The 14,249-nt window shown below is 35.8% G+C and overlaps 1 protein-coding gene across 10 annotated transcripts in view; it reads right to left on the bottom strand.

Moving 5' to 3' along the window:
* NAV3 (neuron navigator 3) overlaps positions 1-14,249 on the bottom strand; it is a 563,787-nt gene that overhangs the window by 24,173 nt on the left and 525,365 nt on the right. For all 10 annotated transcript variants that reach the window (XM_074870640.1, XM_074870639.1, XM_074870634.1 and 7 more), the window contains 4 exons: positions 8,273-8,356; positions 6,541-6,652; positions 5,117-5,238; positions 3,160-3,332 (listed from right to left, as the gene is read on the bottom strand). In XM_074870640.1, coding sequence (XP_074726741.1) covers positions 3,160-3,332; positions 5,117-5,238; positions 6,541-6,652; positions 8,273-8,356 — 491 coding nt within the window. The remainder of the gene's footprint in view (positions 1-3,159; positions 3,333-5,116; positions 5,239-6,540; positions 6,653-8,272; positions 8,357-14,249) is intronic.

The raw sequence follows: 14,249 nt of genomic DNA, 5'->3' as shown, positions 1-14,249 counted from the left end.
GTAAGGTGTCGGAAATCATGCTGGTTGGTTTTGATTTTTTTTCCTTCAAGACTGGATTAAAAGTAATCACCATGGGATTATTTTTCATGAGAATTAATTTTAAGGGAAGAAACCATTATATTGTGAGAAAAGATCAAAACATGTCTGGCCCAGGGACACACAGCTGTCCAGTTGTCATGTCAGATTGTTTTGCCTCTCTGTGTCATCATCAGACCTAGATCTGTTGCATAACAGAACCTTTAGAAAATAAAACACTGAATTTTGGCTACATAGTAACACTAAGCATTATTTTCAGTCAATTCACTAAATGTTATTTGTTCTTTATTACTGTCACTATAAATTGTTAATATTTGCAGAACAATTTAAATATGAAAAATATTTTATAGTAATAAGCATTATTATGTGATTATTACTACTAATATACAAACAAGAAACAGAGGTCAATTTTTAATTGCCAGAATGCATGCAAATGCATTTTGGGGAAGAAGATGCAGCACTCTTCAGGTCAGCAGTTGGGAATACAACTCCATGCCCCACACTCAATTTTACCGGGATCTATGCTTGTAGACCACGTGACCGTTTTGCCTTTTCTTTGGTGCCCAGACTAGAGATGACCTGCATACACACGTATTAGACAGATGCAATTGAAAGAAAGTAAAGGTAATGGTTTAGAACATAGGACTCAGGTCAAGAAAATATTTAAAGAAAGCGTAAGCAAAGGAAAGATGAAAAAGTTCATGGCAAATAAAAAAATATAGCAAATTGAAGAAGGAAAATAATGAATATTATTCACACCATGCACCAATATTTTAAATGTGAGTAAAAATGAATAAAGACATATACTAGAATTTTTTTCCAATTATTATGATACAATTCTTGGTTTGATGTGCCCATACCTATGCTAAACAAATAAGAAATGAAATTTTATTTACATGCATATGTTATCTCATACAACAATGTGGACAACTGGGAAGTCACATATCTATTTGCTGGTTATTTTCTTTTTGGCTTTTTTGCAGTACATCTTGAGAAGGGATGGACAAAAAGAAGTTCACAAGTCACCTTTAAAGAAGATAAAAATGAAGCAGAAAGAAGGACTATGGTTGTGGAAGAAGCAGGAATAAGCTGTCTAGACTGGTAAAATAAGCAGAATGGAAGCAGAAAGCATGAACTGAATTTTCTTTTGCAGATTCCAGAGCTCCTACAACTGTAAAATTACATAAGAAGATGAGACTTCATCAAAAGAAAGAAAAACAAAAAGATAAGTTAGCATTCCTGAGCAGTCACAGAAAGAAGCTCAGAAGCATGATCAGACTTCAGACAAAGGTTCAAAGTAGTTAGAAAGAAAGAGTTTTACTCTTCTTTTTGTTACAATATCAGGATTTTTAAACCAATAGGTTGCTTTGTGTAGAAGGAGTAAGAAGGAGATCATGACATAAGTCATGATCTTTGAACAGAGGCTGCTGACAATTATGAAAACTCTTGAAGGTGACAGAAGTTTAAATTATGCAGTGGAAAACTGGGTCATCCAAAGAAAGTAACATTATCTGTATAACGGATAAAGAAATTAATTGAAATAAATATATTTTATGTGATCTCTCTGTTGAAGGGAAGGAATCTATGTAATCCTGTATAGAAAGGTCACAATAATAAAAAATGCAATAATATGATCAGAAAGATTAGTGTTTAAAAATGTTATGGAGGAATAACCAGAAGGCTGTGAACTGGACAGAGTTTAGGAAGTTAAGGTGCAGAGACCAAATAGCCATGGGAAGACCTTGAGATGAAAGACTAGATATGTAGTTTTGCCCTTGATAAATCCTGGGAACACCAGTACATCTACAGAGCAAGTCAAAGAGACATAGAAAAAAGCAGGGTTGGCAGAAAGGAAACAGGATAAGGTTATGAGAGCATATCTGTGAATCATGAGTAAATACTTTTGAAGAATAAAAGTGTTTTGTTTAAGTTCAGGCACTTTCTATTAAGACTTTTACTAGTGATTGTTAAATTGATAATAAATCAGACTCAAGGGCCCCCAAAATGTAGAAATCCTCCTCCCAAAACACATATATACCTGAAACCACAAAAATGTGATCTTCCTATAAAAAAATCCCAACAAAACTAGAGATATAGATGAGTTATTCCTCACTGGTCTGTACAGAATGGGAAGGAAGAAAAACATTTATTGTGGAAGGGCTTATTTTGTGGGAATATTTGTTCTCAAACTCCTAAACTTAGTATATGAAAATCATTAGAGTCTATAAAAAGTTAATCATAAAAGGCACATAACCTAATGCAGGGAAATGTCATTCTAAAGCTCAGTAATCAGTCACGAGTCTAGAATTCTCTGGGTGCTTTAAGGAAGAGTAGTTGTGACCCGATTATTCTCAATTAGGACAAGGAAAGTAAGGCTAGTGTCAGTAGTAAACATTTGTTGATTCAAAGAGGTTGATTTCCCCAAATTGGAGAAAGTTATGAGTTTAGCAGAATGAAAGAAATATTAGTTTGAAGAATATGAATGGGAGCTGAGAACTCCGTAAGAATATATTAGACATCCAAAATAATGAAGAAATGGGGCAGTTTTTGACTGATGACGTATTCTCAGTCCTGAAACCTTAAGGATGGTGATTTGAATAAAAAATAAAAGTAAAATCACACAAAAAAAAAATCCAAGCTGATAAAAAAGGGGAAATAGATTAAAAAACATTTATAAATTAATAGCTACAAAGTAATTAAAGTAATAACAGAAGGGATGAGTATCTTGTAAATATTCTTAGCTACCTGGAAAATAAAATTACATTTTTAGTATGTCATGAAGAAAGGAAACTCTAGTATTTGGCCTTTACTAAGTGGATATGGTAAAGTTGTTAATGGTGCAGGGAGAGCACAACATAAGCTTTTGGAAAGAAATTTGTACTGCTAGATGATTGTGGCTAACGGCTGTGAAAGGAGGAGAGAATGACCTTAAGCAAGAGCTGCTGGAAAAGTAGTGTGTAAATGCAATGAAGCTCATGAGAAATCTGGCAAATGGATGGAGCATGAGATTAAAAGATCACGACTGTTGCCAATGATTTCTGAACTGAGAATGGCCACACTTGAGGAGCTCTGTTTCACAGTCCATCCTATTCAGGAAGAAAGGTTGCCAAGAGAGAGACTTACGCAGAAGCTGACTGTGATGGTTTCATTGATGCTGCCCCACACTCTCCTGAGCTGTGGGGCAATTTGGGTGATGAAGGAAGAGAGGAGTCTGTCAGCTCTTCTATGTCCGAATGTGAGGAAGGAGGCTTGGTGGACTTCTTCTTTCCAAAGGCCTGTTTGAAAGAGCTTCTTAGCTGGAAAACAAACACAGAGCAAGATTATCTTCTTCATCATGGCAATCTGTGTGCAGCTCATGTTTCGAAGAGTTAGTTTGCAGATGCCATCCTAGCCACTGCCTGAGGTCAGTATACAGAAGCAAGGTATTAACATATGCAACACAGTATCTCTAAAAACATGATACAGTGCTTTATTTTGACTTTATTAATCCAGCGCAGCGCAAACGTAATGCTATGGAAAAAGTGCAGGACGGAGTGGTATGGCTATGGAAGAGGGGTGCTCATTTAAAACCATTAAGCCCCAGTGGAATCCCATTCCCATGGCATTCCCTTCAAGGGCTGGCTTTAAATAACCACATTGCATCTAGGTACAGGCAGAACCTGCTGTTACTAAAGGCTGAAATCAAAAGTCCAGTTTACTGGGTTTGCCAATTTACTTTCCCGATTAAAAATTTGAATGGCCAAACTATGTAAATGCTGTGGTTTGGATCACAAGCGAGAGGATTTAAGCTGGGACATGAGGCTTGCTTTGTTGTACTGCTGAGAAGAATGTTAGCTGAAAGGTATATACTCTTTGCTGCAGTTTCCTTTAGAGTAGTAAGATCTCTGAATGTACAAGCATTGCCTTTTCCCTCTAGAAGCTCTTATCCAGTACTGAAAAGGGACAGAATAGCCAAAGAGCCATTTATTTCAGGAGCCAAGATGACAACAGTTTTGTCTGCAGTGAATTTTAACTAGCCCATTCGTTGATACCTTTGTCTAAATACAGAAGTCATTAATCTTAGAGAAAATGTGGTTGTTTTTTGGTTTTATTTTCAGAAAGTTCTGATTAAAATCATATAGAACTCAATGACAAACCGGTTCCTCTATAAAAAATGAGGTATTCAAACATGTTATTTTCATGATATAATTGGATAGTGGGGAGTGTGACCACTGATCAGAGAAACATTAAGCCCTTCCCAGCTCATGATATCTAATGAGAAAGAAATGGATTTTGGCTACACTCCCCCTTTCTATAGTCTAAACTTTGAGATTAAAATGAATAGAGACAAACTGAGAAGACATACAGGATAATCTGTTTTTAGAAGGTATAAGAGCCTACTGCCAAAATAAATAGCAATCATGCCAAGATAGGGTTCTTTATAGATGCATGCCAAATTTTCCATGGTTTATATTCACCTCACTTCCTCTAGAGTTCACCTTGCAGAAACATGAAAGAGTGTGGAATTACAAATCAAGGGAATGAAGGCTGATCAGTATTTTAAAACACATGTTTAAGCAGGTAATATTTTTAAAACAACAAAAACATATTTTTTGATTATTTACTGAAAGTATTTGATTAAACCCTTAACACCATGTGGTATTTCAGTGTTCCAGTTGAGAAGCATCTTAATTTCTTTAAACACCGTACTACTTTTACATGAGAATTTTTAACAGATTTCAACTCCCTTCATAGCTGGGTAACATATTTGAATCAAGCCTTTGACTCAAACTCCGACTGAAGAGAAATCAAACAGGGTTTCAATGTGGTCCAGAGACGGTTTTGGTCACAACAGCTATTTTAAGTTCTTTGTTTTGGTTGTTTTTATTTTTTGAATTATCCTGACTTATGCAAATAAATGACTGCTGATGTTCAACAATTTTTAGTTTTCTGGTAGTGTCACAGTATGGATACATGTGAGTTGCTTCGTATCTGTCTGGCCCCACAAGAACATTGCAGATGAAATGGACCATTATGGTACTCAGGCACTAGGAAACAACATAATAGCTAAAAGACAGGTTTAAATCTGCTGAGCACTTACCCAGTTTTTCTTTTTCTTTTTCTTGGAGTCAGCGTCATTACCACTGCCAATGCTTGAATGACTTGTAGCACTGTTGATGCTGGAAACACTTTCTGAAGAATGTTGCCTCCTTATACGTAAATCTAAAGAAAAGAAATTACTGTGAAATCCATCTGTCTCTGTTTCAATATAATAATCATTCTTGTATTTATGTAGCATCTCCCTCCACAAAGGGAGCCTAAATGAACATAAATGGCATTGATGCTTGCAGTGGCTCAGATTCAAGCTATTGCAGCCTGTAAGAAACCACATGGGGGTCAATGGGGATGCATAAAATTAGGCTAACACTTAGGAGGTTCTCCAAACTGGGGCCTTGTTGGCATGAAGGCAATGACTCTGCACAGCAACTTTTGCAGGCATAACCCCATAGCTAAGCAGTTTCTGTTAGAGATAGAGTACTTGATTTATTACTATCACATGTACTATGGTTCTTTTTCCAAGGAGTACAGGCACTACTTGACTTGCAGAAGGCCTAATCAGCGTTCAGATGCTACCTTCTAATATATCATGATGGAAATAAGCAGGCAGGATTTCATTAAAAATGAATGAAACAAAATAACCAAGAAGTGGAGAATATTAGAAATGGTTGGTGAGGCATTTGAGTTTCAATTTCTTAAAAGTCTCTGATAACTCTATCTTAATCACTGGAAAATATTCTTGCAGAACATACCCAGTAATACCAAGGGAAATTGCTTTTTAGATGATTTTTTACTTCCTAGAAGTTAGCCTTGCTATACTCGAGTCATGCAATGAAATCACCTTAAGGCAAACATCTAAATAATGACCTCTTTAAAGAAAGATCAATGACACTCTCAAAAACGAATGCTGCTATTATTTTTTTTCTTCATTCCTTTGCTGTTGCTTATCAACAGGCACTTCTGAAGTATATATTTATCATGTGACATCTGCCTAACTGCAATGACAAATTAATTCAGAATCTGGAATTCAAGATGCCTGCTTTCCTGCAGTCATTTAGCACCTTGTGAAGGAGGTGAGCTGTTGCCAGTCCATCTCTTTAACAATGAGTTCACCAAGTTTCAGAGCTACAACTTACACTGGATTTCCAAGTTATAACCATGTTTCACCATAAGACTTCACTAGTGTCTTGGATGTACTTCAATACACAACTGCAGTGACAGGGTTAATTCTTGACACCCAGCAATCAATTACTGGCCACCCAGTTCTGAGAAGACAAGGCTCCAGGAACTCTGACAAACAGGAAGCTCATGCAAGGTTTCCATCTCTGGAAATACCACAAGTATGCCTACCATGAACTGCAGAATGTGCTTGCCCTTGCGACAGAGTCCCCAAAACAACAGAGAAGTAGTAACAGATTTTTTCACGAGTGAAACTCTGCATTTATTTTAATAGTGACAAAAACATACCTTTGTGGGTATGATCGGGACCGTTCAAGGCTCCTTGAATAGCGGCTTGTGCAGCAGAATTCTGGGCTTTCAGCATTTCAATGGTTTCCCTTAGCTCTATAAGCTCAGATTCCTGTGGGAAGAGCAAAGAGATCTCAAAATATATGGCACAAGAACAATGTTTGTCTAAGCTAAAAAAATGACAAGATAAGAGTGGTCAAACTGAAGTTCATGGGACTGCTTGGGTGAACGTAAGGGCAACAACTAAGCAGAATGCATATTTTCTCTCCAAAGATATTAAACTCAACCAACATTCTTTTGCAGTTATTCTGTATAAAGCTATCATGTTATTTTTAGGGAGAACAAAACATTTTTAATAAAGACTAATCTAAAAAGGGTCTCAACTGAATATTCATTATAAAGTTAAGAGAAACCCAACAATTTTATTGTGAAAGACAATAAAACCATTTGAATTACACCCTTTAGCATGTGACACTACTGTTTAATGGATGAATCTCAACCTGAATTTGTGTATTTTTCAAAAGATTTAACTTGCTAAATAATAATTCAGTTAAAAAACCCCTGTTTGATAGCAACTGTCCTGCAAGTTGAAGTAAAATTACTCAGCTCGAGTGCAGGAAGTTCTGTATTAGAATGCACAGCCAATTTTAATAAAAAAATAGGTTTTATTATTGCTGTATTAAACCAGTCCTTCCAGCTTGTATTTATATAATGAGGATTAAAGGAATTTAACCTCAACAATAGAGAAAAGAAGAGAAGGAAAAGAACATGTTCCAAATCCTTTAGGAAATAAACTTGGAGATGATCTGTTTCAATGTCACTGCTTAACCTCTTCTGGAAAGAAAACCTTCTGAGGGAAATTATACTACTATATAGTCAAAAGTTTTGGTTTGGAGAAAATTCCACTGTGTTTTTTTGCTTAAGATGAAAAAAAGAAAGCAGTGCAAATATTTCCTATCCAGTTCACAATGAGTTTCACCATATTTCATCTGTTGGTGCTCAACCAGACTGTGAAATGTTATTTTTATAGACAGCTACACTGACTCCAGTGGTGACTAATATCCCACTTATATGCAGTTTCTTTCACAGCTTGGCTCAACAAGGCTTTTCTGTTTATAGGACACAAAATGAATAAGGACAGAAAGTTGCTGAAGTTCAATCCTGGAAGGTGCTAAGCAGCCTCTTAATCCTGAGCTTGGTACAAAGGCTCACATTAAATTTACTACCTATCATCAGGTTTAGATTTTTTTCCCCAATAGTCAAAACAGCACAGTGAAAGCCAAAACTGTTTACTCATTAATAGGATACCAAACCTGCATTAACTCTCTGAATGGAGTAATTTTTCTCTATTTAAAGTTCTTCCCTTCCCATAATTCTATTATCTTGACAATGCTGTCAGGCTGGAATGAAGCACTCCCACAGGTTGTGATCAGTCTTTGTTATAGGATCTTTCAGTACAGATTAAACCTACAGTTGCATATATTTCAATTAAAATCTGGAAACTAAAGATTTCACCTTCAAACTATTCTATGATATTGTCTGTGTAAACCTGATGCTGCACGGTTTAATTCTGCTGGAGCTTTATGAAGATTTGATCACAACGGCCATTAAAGAAAGCTCTGTCTGTCTTACTGTCACAGCTGTCCCTATTTCCTTTCAGTGTTTTTTAAACAAAACTCTAATATAATCTGCTGACTTTTCCACATTAAAGTATCTGCTTTGGTAAACGTACCTTTTGTTCAGCTGTCATTGTTAGACTTTGCAATCGGCCAGTCATATTTCCTAAGCTTTTTTCAAAAGCTGCCACTAGATGAGCCTGTGAAAGAAACAGAACATAACATTCGTCAATGGAACAATCTTCCCAGATCAATTTGTTTTTTAAAAATATTTTTTTCTCTCCAAGCTCATAGAATCATAGAATGGTTTGGGTTGGAAGGGCCTTAAAGATCATCTAACTCCAACCCCCCTGCATGGGCAGGGACACCTGTTGCTAGACCAGGTTGCTCAAAGCCCCGTCCAACCTGGTCTTGAACATTTTCAGGGAGAGGGCATCCACAACTTCTCTGGGCAACCTGTTCCAGTGCCTCACCACCCTCACAGTGAAGAATTTCTTCCTCATATCTAATTTAAATCTACCCTCTTTCAGTTTAAAGCCATGACCCCTTGTCCTATCGCTACATGACCATGCAAAAAGTCCCTCTCCAGCTTTCCTGTAGGCCCCCTTTAAGTACTGGAAGGCCACTATAAGGTCTCCCTGAAGCCTTCTCTTCTCCAAGCTCCACAACCCCAACTCTCAGCCTGTCCTCATAAGGGAGGTGCTCCAGCCCCCCAATAATCTTCATGGCCCTCCTCTGGACTTGCTCCAACAGGACCATGTCTTTCTTATGTTGGGGGCCCCAGAGCTGAACACAGCTCTTTTCTACTAGTTTTAAGTTTAGACTGAGCTAACTTGGATAGGTAAAGCAGCCAAGTGATCCCAGTGTTCCTCAGGCTTCTTTAGCCCCCAAGGAGATTAGCTCAGGTATCTCTGCCTGGAAATGAATTATGGATTTAATGCCTTCATTTGAGTTTACTGATATATTGTCCAAAAGAAGTCTGCTCCCAAATAAAAGTCCAGGAACAATTATTTTCAATTACTGAACACTTCAAAACAGGAATTCAAGTACTTTATCTTAAAAGGTAAGTTTTAACCTTACAAATAAAACTCTCCAAAGGAATCCTGAGACTCAAACAAAAAATATGACAGTTTTTATAAAAGGTCATTACTTAAGTCTATTTGTCTTATGTTGATTATATATATGTGTGTGTTGTGTGTATAAAAGTAATAAAAACCAAATAAAATAAAAATATAATATTTATATATGTGTGCAAATGTATATATAAAAGACAATATCAAAAACTGGAAGTTCTACTTCTCGATAAGAAAAGCAATAAAGTTGAAACTCATTAAAAGATTTAAAAAAATTAAAGCTTCATTTTATTTTCTGACAACACTCACCCTGTAGTCTATGGAAGCAAAACTTATACAAACAATACATCAACTCTTTATTGCTTTTAACTGACATGGAGCTTTGCAGGCAAAGAATGGCAAGTGGTCATAAAGAAACCTACAAGCTAAACCAGTTTGTACAGCCAAGGGAAAGTAAGAATTTAATCTTTATTAAATTCCATACAATTCCATCCACTCCTCTCACAACACCAAATAGTAAAAGCAGAAGGAAATACGTATTTTCTCTTTACCATCTCAAAAGTGGTAATAGGCAAAGTTTTCAAACATCGGCACTACAATACACTTGGAAATATAACTCACAAACAACATCTTTACATGCACAAATGGATTAAATGAGCTTCCTTACTGTGAAAATTTATTTTTTGTTATAGCAGTACAGGCATACACAATGCCTGGCAAATTTTTTATTTACAGATTTGGATGCTTGTACGAGCACAGTTGAAACTGTTCAAATGTATGTGGTTGTATTGAATCTGAGATATAATCAGAAAAAGGCATAGTGCAAACAGAATTCTGTTACACACTTTAGGAGAAGGAAAAGATCTTCTTGCCACCTTGCTCTCTCTGTTATTCCTCAAATAAAAAAAAGATTATTATATATATAATAGTGGCCCACTTCTGTGTCTCCATTTCAGAGCTGTTATATTGACAAGTGGCTTTTGTGATTTGTAAATCATTTTGGATTGCTATAAACATTTCAGTATCTTGTAAACTCTGTATTTTATACTTATTAAACTTACCACAAGTTTACTCCTTGTAAATTATATTACTAGTAAATAATTTATTTAATTATTTATGGGTATAGTGGTCAATCCACCTGCTTTCTGCATCTGCAGGGATGCTTTAGGGATAATTTTTTTGGTAAAGGATACATACCCCAGGGATTAACTTTTGATAAACATAGGACTAGATACACATGCAATTACTTAAGGATTAATTAGTAATTGTGTATATTCCTATTTTAACATGTTATTTATAACTTAGGCTTTATTCTTGGAGTTATAATTTTAAATAAAATGAACTTGGAATATGTTTCAAATGCACATCTGAAACCTGTCAATTGATATAAATTTATTTTAGCTAGTTTGGAAACTACAGCCTTTGATTGTTTTTACTACTCTGTTCCTCTGATAAAAGTAACAAGTTTTTAAACTTACTTTTCACTTTAATAATTAGCTAGATATTAAAAATATCCAGATGAATGTATTGTGTTTTAATTCCAAAGATGATGACCAATGACCCAGAACACAGTCAGAGACAACTACCACAAAATTATAGTCAAATGTCTCTATGACATGTGTTTAACAGGAAACTAACGGAGCTCGGTGTTCTGTGCCTCATAAAAAAATCTATGGCTTGGCTGATGGCCCATGGTTCTGCTTTACCGTGAGAATAACAATGGGGACTGAGGGCTTGAAAAGAGGAATAATTTGCTTAATTATGCATTGCTTTTGTCCATTTCTCACAATTAGACTGTGATAACCACAGTCCTTTGGTACCTAACTATGCATATTTGTGCCTAGTATTTTCCTATTCCATAGCTACAAGTTCAGCTTGTATTGTACATGAATAAACCACAAGGAACTTATATGAAAAATTAAGGAACACATAGGAAAAAGTAAGAACTAATGTCATCAAAGGTCACTGAAACTATTAAGTTATTGTCTGATAGTCTTTACAGAAAGACAGCCATGTCATAACTATGGATCCTTACTAAAATTCAGCCTGTGATAGAGTACATGACCTTCTTGGAGTAGCACACTAAAATTTTTGCATCATAAATGTAATTGGATCAAGATGATGGATCCTTCCTAACTCATTTGAGATAAAGATTATTAGGTGTTGATTTGCTAATAATAAACAAACATAATTCAGAGGCCCATCAACCAAAAACTATTCAAGAAAAATCTTTCAATTGCATTGTTCATTACTTTAAATATTTATTACAGAACACTCTTCTATGAAATACAAAGTATCGGTTTTACATTCAGAGTAATATACTGTGCTGCCTTTCCCCATGGTAGCAAATATTTATTTATTCAGCAGTCTAGGGAACTCCTACTTGTTGAAATCTTATACAGATTTGTCCCAAAAGACATACTATGTAACAAAATAAGAAAAGTTACTTCGAAAAACGCTAAATTATCAGTATATTTATATGTGTGTGGAAGCATGCAAGCACGCATAAAACATATGTATGTATGCCCATTTAAGATCAGACTTTTCATTTAAATAGTTAAATGCAATATAATTCAGAAAACAATAGAAACTGAAGTAACTGAGACTTTAAAAATACTCATTAGAAATTAAAACTTCTAATTAGAAATTTCTTTTACCCTTATAAATTTAGTAATTGATTTTGATTGGATTGGTAATCCTCAATTTCTGAGGATTGTTTACTTTATCCAAAAGAATCCATTATTTCATTCTCATAAAAACTTGAGGAATAGAATTATTTTTAAAGTTACAGTCAATTCCTTACACCTTAGAAATCTGCATTAAGATTCAGTAGTTTCATTCATGCCATACATCATTTGAATACAACACAAGATAGCTTGAATATTGAATGTTCTTTAAATACCACTTATTCTAAAGTAAAAATATAACTGCACAATTGAATGCAGCACTTCTACTTGGAAGTAGATATACTGGAATTAGAGTTAAGTAACTGGGCATTACTGGAAGTATGCCTACAGCAAAATATATCCATCTTTAACATGATATACATATTATATACACAGATGATGTACAGCTCTCAATCTGTAGATCCATCACATATGGATTAATTTTGATTTCTATTAACATGAAATTTCCATTGGAAATAGTCAGAGATATATTCTCAGGGAATGACTTCAGTGCTAAGATGACGGATTTGATTTTAAACATTTCTTTCTTAGTAAGCGATCCCAGCCAGCCAAACCCCAAATACCTCAGCTGTTAGGTTTACAGCTCATCCCAAACATGACATTGGTATATCCAAAGACTTTCTGCTGGCACACTTTGCAGTTTGACCTGCGGTGTTCATGTTTATAAAACAAACGTAAATAAATAAATTTCCTCCCACCTGACACGGCTGAATGAAAGGAGGTGTGAGAGGCCAGAAGGGATCGGGCTGATTGCAAGAAGCAACTGTACATCTGGTGACCTTTTCTGTTCGCCGCCTGCTATTATCTTGTTGTTTGGCTGTAGGATAGTGGTTCAGAGCTGGCCAAACAAGAGTATTAGCCAGTGAACCCCCTCCGCTTTCTACTGGCATCCTGGGTATACTACAACTTGCAAGCATGCACACTTCAGCTTTATACAGTACACAGCACTGATCAAAGTCCCTCTGAACAGGCTGGGTTCAGGCTGCTCGCTGGAATTTGAGCCCTTGTCAGTCACGTAGGAAGTCTGCTGGTTGGACAGTTTCTGCACTGAAAACAGGCCCTTTCTTAATTAGTATTGAGATTTGCCCTTCAGCAACATCGAAAAAGGCACCAGAGGAAATGCCAGAATCTCAGAAAAAAACTGTAAATTAAGCATCCAAACAACAGCTGGGCCCTGCTTGAATTTAATAATATGCAGGCAAAACACTTTGGGGTTAATCAGATGAAATAAACTGCTGAAATTAAGCATAGTACTTGAGCCCAGCCAGCAAAATCTGAATAATAAATGAAACCAAATAAGAAAAGTCTTATCAGAGTTTTCCAAAATGCCTGAGAAATGCTATAACTTCCGGTTGATGTATTTTGATATAAAATCATATATCAAGCAAAGATTTGATGAAATAGGTCAAATTTCATCCTGAGAGTCTTCTAATGACACATGTACTACTGTCACTAACAGTCGTCTGTGGTGAAGCAAAGAAAGACATGAATAGTGTTGAGATGAATAAGATGCTCTTTTTTTCACTCACATACAATAATCTTGCTCAGTTCTACAAAGGGAAATGGTAACAACAAATTCAAGCCTGAGACGAACTGTGAGGGAACAAGATTTCTGGCTATTAATAGTTTCCTTCTCCAGACCACAGCGAGGAAAAAAGCGTTGTCTATTTACAGACACTGTAAGTATGGAAATTTGGAGGAGCTTAGGTCTCAGGCTAGCATGAATGCATTTATAGCAAAGGCATCAGAAAGGACTGAATAATTTTCTGGTCAGCAAAGGCACCACAGAAGATATTCTGTTCATACAGTTCTCTGCCTGCCAGAGATGGATGTATCTACAAAAAACATAGGCAGTGATCAAACTTTTTTCTGCACTAGACTTACTGTTGGTTCAGGTTTTAGCCTACTGGCGTGCAAACATGACTCAAAATGAGGGTCACAGTAGTATTATCCATTTAGAGAGTAAAACATGGTTTGGATTTCTTCTCTGAGGATAAATTCCATCTTTTGTGATTAGGACTATTTCTCCTTTCAATGCCAGGGGCTGGTGAAGTATGTCTCTTAGATTAGGAGATAAATGATAAATGAATACATGCAAGTAAAGCATTGCTAAGACAGTATGAGTTCATGAAAGTTAGGAGCCCATCCGGGATTTTCATAAGTTTGTCAAACTAAATCAAGTATTTCTTAGTTACTGTCATAATTTTTATGAAAAGTATATAATCACTGGCATTTAAATATCAATTCTGTAATTAGACTAAATTTCAAAGGCCATACCACAATTAAAAGGTCTGTACACTCTGTTTTCAAGCTGGATTTTATTCCTGATGTTT

The sequence above is a fragment of the Strix uralensis genome, chromosome 5, assembly GCF_047716275.1.
Source record: "Strix uralensis isolate ZFMK-TIS-50842 chromosome 5, bStrUra1, whole genome shotgun sequence".
In the NCBI taxonomy this organism is placed as follows: Eukaryota; Metazoa; Chordata; class Aves; order Strigiformes; family Strigidae; genus Strix; species Strix uralensis.
The sequence above is the reverse complement of the archived record's forward strand: the minus strand, read 5'-3'. Positions and strand labels throughout refer to the sequence as shown.